This window comes from Borostomias antarcticus (assembly GCF_949987555.1).
Source record: "Borostomias antarcticus genome assembly, chromosome: 18".
Taxonomy (NCBI): domain Eukaryota; kingdom Metazoa; phylum Chordata; class Actinopteri; order Stomiiformes; family Stomiidae; genus Borostomias; species Borostomias antarcticus.
In genome coordinates this window covers 20,835,282-20,842,580 of record NC_140251.1, presented here as the reverse complement: position 1 = coordinate 20,842,580, position 7,299 = coordinate 20,835,282, and the positions used below count along the sequence as shown (strand labels likewise).

General features: G+C 46.3%; 1 protein-coding gene across 1 annotated transcript; it reads left to right on the top strand.

The window, feature by feature from the left end:
- Positions 1-469: 469 nt before the first annotated feature.
- On the top strand, positions 470-1,331 carry LOC311320966 (uncharacterized protein; the record flags this gene model as incomplete). Its single annotated transcript, XM_084452833.1, has 4 exons — positions 470-646; positions 728-887; positions 985-1,079; positions 1,205-1,331. The coding sequence occupies 4 exons, from the start codon at positions 470-472 to the stop codon at positions 1,295-1,297; spliced, it is 525 nt and encodes a 174-aa protein (XP_084308959.1). The 3' UTR covers positions 1,298-1,331.
- Between the last annotated feature and the right edge of the window lie 5,968 nt (positions 1,332-7,299).

Below are 7,299 nucleotides of genomic sequence, written 5' to 3'. Positions count from 1 at the left end.
AGGCCAAAGACCAGGTGCCAGGTGCTGGAGTTGAAAGGCCTCTGCCAGCGGTCCAGTACAATCCACGTGTGCTGTACAATCCAGGTATGCATGTTTGTGTTAAGAATGAAATGTCTATGCCTACTGCACACTGATAGTTGGACTATTTTTTATTTATTTTGAATACCATTTTACTCATCTTGCAGATTTTCCAAGCTTGTCCCATGTGGGCGAGCGGGGCCCAGTCCCATGTATAGCACCCCAGCCAGATCATACAGCACCCCAGCCAGACCAGGTAAGAGTGGCATGTACTGCTGTGGTGTCTACCTGTCTTGTCTTTATTTAGTTTCCCTCCAAATGCCAGAAGCCAAAGCCAACACCATAAAGTTTCCTGCTAATCCCGTTTCATTTAGTTTTATGTCAATGTACTTATAGCCACATCTGTGTTTATCTAGATTTCCAGAGGTCTGTACATCAGCAGTTCTCAGAGATGCGGGAGCAACTCCGTGAGCTGGCACGGACTGTGAGGGAACTGGCCCAGAGCACGCGGCCTGTGGAGTCTGGAGCCCAGGGAGAAGTGCTGGATGTACTGAACCCTGCCCAAACGGACGAGGAGCTGCAGGTCTGTGAGGCCAGGTTGAAGGACCGGGAACATCAGAGGAAGATGGTGAGTGTCTGCAGGGCGGAACTTTGTCTTATTTTTGCAGTGCAGGGAAGGGTACAGTAAATGACTGTCTTTGTTTTGCAGACACAATACCTAGGTGCCATTGGTGGCAGAGACTTGGCGGACACAGTCCGGCGGGTGCTGTCAGCTGTAGCCACACATGCGGTGTGGAGCGCCTACAGTGTGCACGGGAAGAAGGGGAAGAAGCCACTGAAGAGTTTGACACTCTTCAATGTTCTAACATGTAAGAAATGGTTCATATTTTGAATATTTTTTAATACATCGTCTTTGTTCCATGACCGATGTGAATTGAAACCATTACCTTTCTTGATAACTTAAAGGTGCAGTGATGGTCTCCATGCCAAAGGCTACGATGGCGGAGGTGGCCGCCCAGCTGCAGGAGACATTGAAACATGCCCCTGCTAAATGCAGAAGGGTAAGTGATGTCTTTTTTTTTGGTTTCTCCTACCCAGTGTGACTGCATGGTTCCAAAGATTGTGTACCACTTTTTTGTGCATGTATGTGCGTTGTGTATTTACGGCCATTTCATTGTGTCTTTAGGTATCTGCAGAAGTCCGCCTGAGCACAGCCCATCCAAGAACAGTCCATCTGAGCACTCCCCAGCATTCTGATGAGGAAGACTTCCCTTCCTAGCTGCCCCCCAGCCCATCTGAGCACAGCCCCCCCCCCCAGCCCATCTGAGCACAGCCCCCCCCCCAGCCCATCTGAGCACAGCCCCCCCCCCAGCCCATCTGAGCACAGCCCCCCCCCCAGCCCATCTGAGCACAGCCCCCCCCCCCAGCCCATCTGACGCCCACCCGCAGCCCATCTGAGCACAGCCCCCCCCCCCAGCCCATCTGAGCACAGCCCCCCCCCCCAGCCCATCTGAGCACAGCCCCCCCCCCAGCCCATCTGAGCACAGCCCCCCCCCCCAGCCCATCTGAGCACAGCCCCCCCCCCCCAGCCCATCTGAGCACAGCCCCCCCCCCCAGCCCATCTGACGCCCACCCCCAGCCTATCTGAGCACAGCCCCCCCCCCCAGCCCATCTGAGCACAGCCCCCCCCCCCAGCCCATCTGACGCCCACCCCCAGCCTATCTGAGCACAGCCTGCCATTTTTTTTGTAAATAACTGTTTTTGTATTATTTTTTTTTATCCTTTTTGTTTTTAAACTTGTTTATCATGTTGCAGGCCAGACATTGTGTACTTTTTTAATAAAATAAATTGTTCTTGACTGAATGGTGTTGTGTCATAACTTTTGTACCATAATTTTGCTTGCTGCATTGACTATGACATTAATAGGCTCCTTGCACAAGCTCCACTACTTCCTGACACTCTACAGGCGTATTTCTTTCCTGTCCTATACTAGTGGATGGAAGTGATTGATCAGGTGTGCTGCACACCGGATTCATCGCTATTGCTATCCAATAGTATAGGACGGTAAAGAAATATGCCTGTAGTTTCAGGAAGTAGTGGAGCTTGTGCAAAGAGCTGATTTGTTTTGTAATGCAAATTATAAATGTAGCCAACGGAAGTGTAGACCACGTTGCAGCAACGTAACAAAGTAATATATAAACGTGTATACAACGTTGCAGCAATATACATCGAAATCATCGCGGAAATCACAACGTTGTGTACACATTGCAGGCACGTTGCAGACACGTTGGACCTGCACGTTGCAGCAACTTGTGTGCAGATACCGCGTTTGCGTTGCATGCACGTTTAACTTGACGTTGAGTGGACCATACAAAAGTCTAAATTGCACGTTTCTGCAACATTGCTGCAACCTGATTGTGTTAGTAGGGTTGGGATGGACAGTAGCTAGCGCATTGGTTTGATAGTAGCATAGTTGGGATGGACAGTAGCTAGCGCATTGGTTTGATAGTAGCATAGTTGGGATGGACTGTAGCTAGCGCATTGGTTTGATAGTAGCATAGTTGGGATGGACAGTAGCTAGCGCATTGGTTTGATAGTAGCATAGTTGGGATGGACAGTAGCTAGCGCATTGGTTTGATAGTAGCATAGTTGGGATGGACAGTAGCTAGCGCATTGGTTTGATAGTAGCATAGTTGGGATGGACAGTAGCTAGCGCATTGGTTTGATGGATGGACAGTAGCTAGCACATTGGTTTGATTGCAGCATAGTTGGGATGGACAGTAGCTAGCACATTGGTTTGATAGTAGCATAGTTGGGATGGACAGTAGCTAGCACATTGGTTTGATAGCATAGTTGGGATGGACAGTAGATAGCGCATTGGTTTGATAGTAGCATAGTTGGGATGGACAGTAGCTATTACATTGGTTTGATAGCATAGTTGGGATGGACAGTAGCTAGCACATTGGTTTGATAGCAGCATAGTTGGGATGGACTGTAGCTAGCACATTGGTTTGATAGTAGCATAGTGTGGATGGACAGTAGCTAGCACATTGGTTTGATGGATGGACAGTAGCTAGCACATTGGTTTGATAGTAGCATAGTTGGAATGGACAGTAGCTAGCGCATTGGTTTGATAGTAGCATAGTTGGGATGGACAGTAGCTATTACATTGGTTTGATAGCATAGTTGGGATGGACAGTAGCTAGCGCATTGGTTTGATAGTAGCATAGTTGGGATGGACAGTAGCTAGCGCATTGGTTTGATAGCATAGTTGGGATGGACAGTAGCTAGCACATTGGTTTGATAGCAGCATAGTTGGGATGAACAGTAGCTAGCACATTGGTTTGATAGTAGCATAGTTGGGATGGACAGTAGCTAGCGCATTGGTTTGATGGATGGACAGTAGCTAGCACATTGGTTTGATTGCAGCATAGTTGGGATGGACAGTAGCTATTACATTGGTTTGATAGTAGCATAGTTGGGATGGACAGTAGCTAGCACATTGGTTTGATAGTAGCATAGTTGGGATGGACAGTAGCTATTACATTGGTTTGATAGCATAGTTGGGATGGACAGTAGCTAGCAAATTGGTTTGATAGCAGCATAGTTGGGATGGACTGTAGCTAGCGCATTGGTTTGATAGTAGCATAGTTGGGATGGACAGTAGCTAGCGCATTGGTTTGATAGTAGCATAGTTGGGATGGACAGTAGCTAGCGCATTGGTTTGATAGTAGCATAGTTGGGATGGACTGTAGCTAGCGCATTGGTTTGATAGTAGCATAGTTGGGATGGACAGTAGCTAGCGCATTGGTTTGATAGTAGCATAGTTGGGATGGACAGTAGCTAGCGCATTGGTTTGATAGTAGCATAGTTGGGATGGACAGTAGCTAGCGCATTGGTTTGATAGTAGCATAGTTGGGATGGACAGTAGCTAGCGCATTGGTTTGATGGATGGACAGTAGCTAGCACATTGGTTTGATTGCAGCATAGTTGGGATGGACAGTAGCTAGCACATTGGTTTGATAGTAGCATAGTTGGGATGGACAGTAGCTAGCACATTGGTTTGATAGCATAGTTGGGATGGACAGTAGCTAGCGCATTGGTTTGATAGTAGCATAGTTGGGATGGACAGTAGCTAGCGCATTGGTTTGATAGCATAGTTGGGATGGACAGTAGCTAGCACATTGGTTTGATAGCAGCATAGTTGGGATGAACAGTAGCTAGCACATTGGTTTGATAGTAGCATAGTTGGGATGGACAGTAGCTAGCGCATTGGTTTGATGGATGGACAGTAGCTAGCACATTGGTTTGATTGCAGCATAGTTGGGATGGACAGTAGCTATTACATTGGTTTGATAGCATAGTTGGGATGGACAGTAGCTATTACATTGGTTTGATAGCATAGTTGGGATGGACAGTAGCTAGCACATTGGTTTGATAGTAGCATAGATGGGATGGACAGTAGCTATTACATTGGTTTGATAGCATAGTTGGGATGGACAGTAGCTAGCAAATTGGTTTGATAGCAGCATAGTTGGGATGGACTGTAGCTAGCGCATTGGTTTGATAGTAGCATAGTTGGGATGGACAGTAGCTAGCGCATTGGTTTGATAGTAGCATAGTTGGGATGGACAGTAGCTAGCGCATTGGTTTGATAGTAGCATAGTTGGGATGGACTGTAGCTAGCGCATTGGTTTGATAGTAGCATAGTTGGGATGGACAGTAGCTAGCGCATTGGTTTGATAGTAGCATAGTTGGGATGGACAGTAACTAGCGCATTGGTTTGATAGTAGCATAGTTGGGATGGACAGTAGCTAGCGCATTGGTTTGATAGTAGCATAGTTGGGATGGACAGTAGCTAGCGCATTGGTTTGATGGATGGACAGTAGCTAGCACATTGGTTTGATTGCAGCATAGTTGGGATGGACAGTAGCTAGCACATTGGTTTGATAGTAGCATAGTTGGGATGGACAGTAGCTAGCACATTGGTTTGATAGCATAGTTGGGATGGACAGTAGCTAGCGCATTGGTTTGATAGTAGCATAGTTGGGATGGACAGTAGCTAGCGCATTGGTTTGATAGCATAGTTGGGATGGACAGTAGCTAGCACATTGGTTTGATAGCAGCATAGTTGGGATGAACAGTAGCTAGCACATTGGTTTGATAGTAGCATAGTTGGGATGGACAGTAGCTAGCGCATTGGTTTGATGGATGGACAGTAGCTAGCACATTGGTTTGATTGCAGCATAGTTGGGATGGACAGTAGCTATTACATTGGTTTGATAGCATAGTTGGGATGGACAGTAGCTAGCACATTGGTTTGATAGTAGCATAGTTGGGATGGACAGTAGCTATTACATTGGTTTGATAGCATAGTTGGGATGGACAGTAGCTAGCAAATTGGTTTGATAGCAGCATAGTTGGGATGGACTGTAGCTAGCGCATTGGTTTGATAGTAGCATAGTTGGGATGGACAGTAGCTAGCGCATTGGTTTGATAGTAGCATAGTTGGGATGGACAGTAGCTAGCGCATTGGTTTGATAGTAGCATAGTTGGGATGGACTGTAGCTAGCGCATTGGTTTGATAGTAGCATAGTTGGGATGGACAGTAGCTAGCGCATTGGTTTGATAGTAGCATAGTTGGGATGGACAGTAGCTAGCGCATTGGTTTGATAGTAGCATAGTTGGGATGGACAGTAGCTAGCGCATTGGTTTGATGGATGGACAGTAGCTAGCACATTGGTTTGATTGCAGCATAGTTGGGATGGACAGTAGCTAGCACATTGGTTTGATAGTAGCATAGTTGGGATGGACAGTAGCTAGCACATTGGTTTGATAGCATAGTTGGGATGGACAGTAGATAGCACATTGGTTTGATAGTAGCATAGTTGGGATGGACAGTAGCTAGCACATTGGTTTGATAGCATAGTTGGGATGGACAGTAGATAGCGCATTGGTTTGATAGTAGCATAGTTGGGATGGACAGTAGCTATTACATTGGTTTGATAGCATAGTTGGGATGGACAGTAGCTAGCACATTGGTTTGATAGCAGCATAGTTGGGATGGACTGTAGCTAGCACATTGGTTTGATAGTAGCATAGTGTGGATGGACAGTAGCTAGCACATTGGTTTGATGGATGGACAGTAGCTAGCACATTGGTTTGATAGTAGCATAGTTGGAATGGACAGTAGCTAGCGCATTGGTTTGATAGTAGCATAGTTGGGATGGACAGTAGCTATTACATTGGTTTGATAGCATAGTTGGGATGGACAGTAGCTAGCGCATTGGTTTGATAGTAGCATAGTTGGGATGGACAGTAGCTAGCGCATTGGTTTGATAGCATAGTTGGGATGGACAGTAGCTAGCACATTGGTTTGATAGCAGCATAGTTGGGATGAACAGTAGCTAGCACATTGGTTTGATAGTAGCATAGTTGGGATGGACAGTAGCTAGCGCATTGGTTTGATGGATGGACAGTAGCTAGCACATTGGTTTGATTGCAGCATAGTTGGGATGGACAGTAGCTATTACATTGGTTTGATAGCATAGTTGGGAAGGACAGTAGCTAGCAAATTGGTTTGATAGCAGCATAGTTGGGATGGACTGTAGCTAGCGCATTGGTTTGATAGTAGCATAGTTGGGATGGACAGTAGCTAGCGCATTGGTTTGATAGTAGCATAGTTGGGATGGACAGTAGCTAGCGCATTGGTTTGATAGTAGCATAGTTGGGATGGACAGTAGCTAGCGCATTGGTTTGATAGTAGCATAGTTGGGATGGACAGTAGCTAGCGCATTGGTTTGATGGATGGACAGTAGCTAGCACATTGGTTTGATTGCAGCATAGTTGGGATGGACAGTAGCTAGCACATTGGTTTGATAGTAGCATAGTTGGGATGGATAGTAGCTAGCACATTGGTTTGATAGCATAGTTGGGATGGACAGTAGCTAGCGCATTGGTTTGATAGTAGCATAGTTGGGATGGACAGTAGCTAGCACATTGGTTTGATAGCATAGTTGGGATGGACAGTAGCTAGCACATTGGTTTGATAGCAGCATAGTTGGGATGAACAGTAGCTAGCACATTGGTTTGATAGTAGCATAGTTGGGATGGACAGTAGCTAGCGCATTGGTTTGATGGATGGACAGTAGCTAGCACATTGGTTTGATTGCAGCATAGTTGGGATGGACAGTAGCTATTACATTGGTTTGATAGCATAGTTGGGATGGACAGTAGCTATTACATTGGTTTGATAGCATAGTTGGGATGGACAGTAGCTAG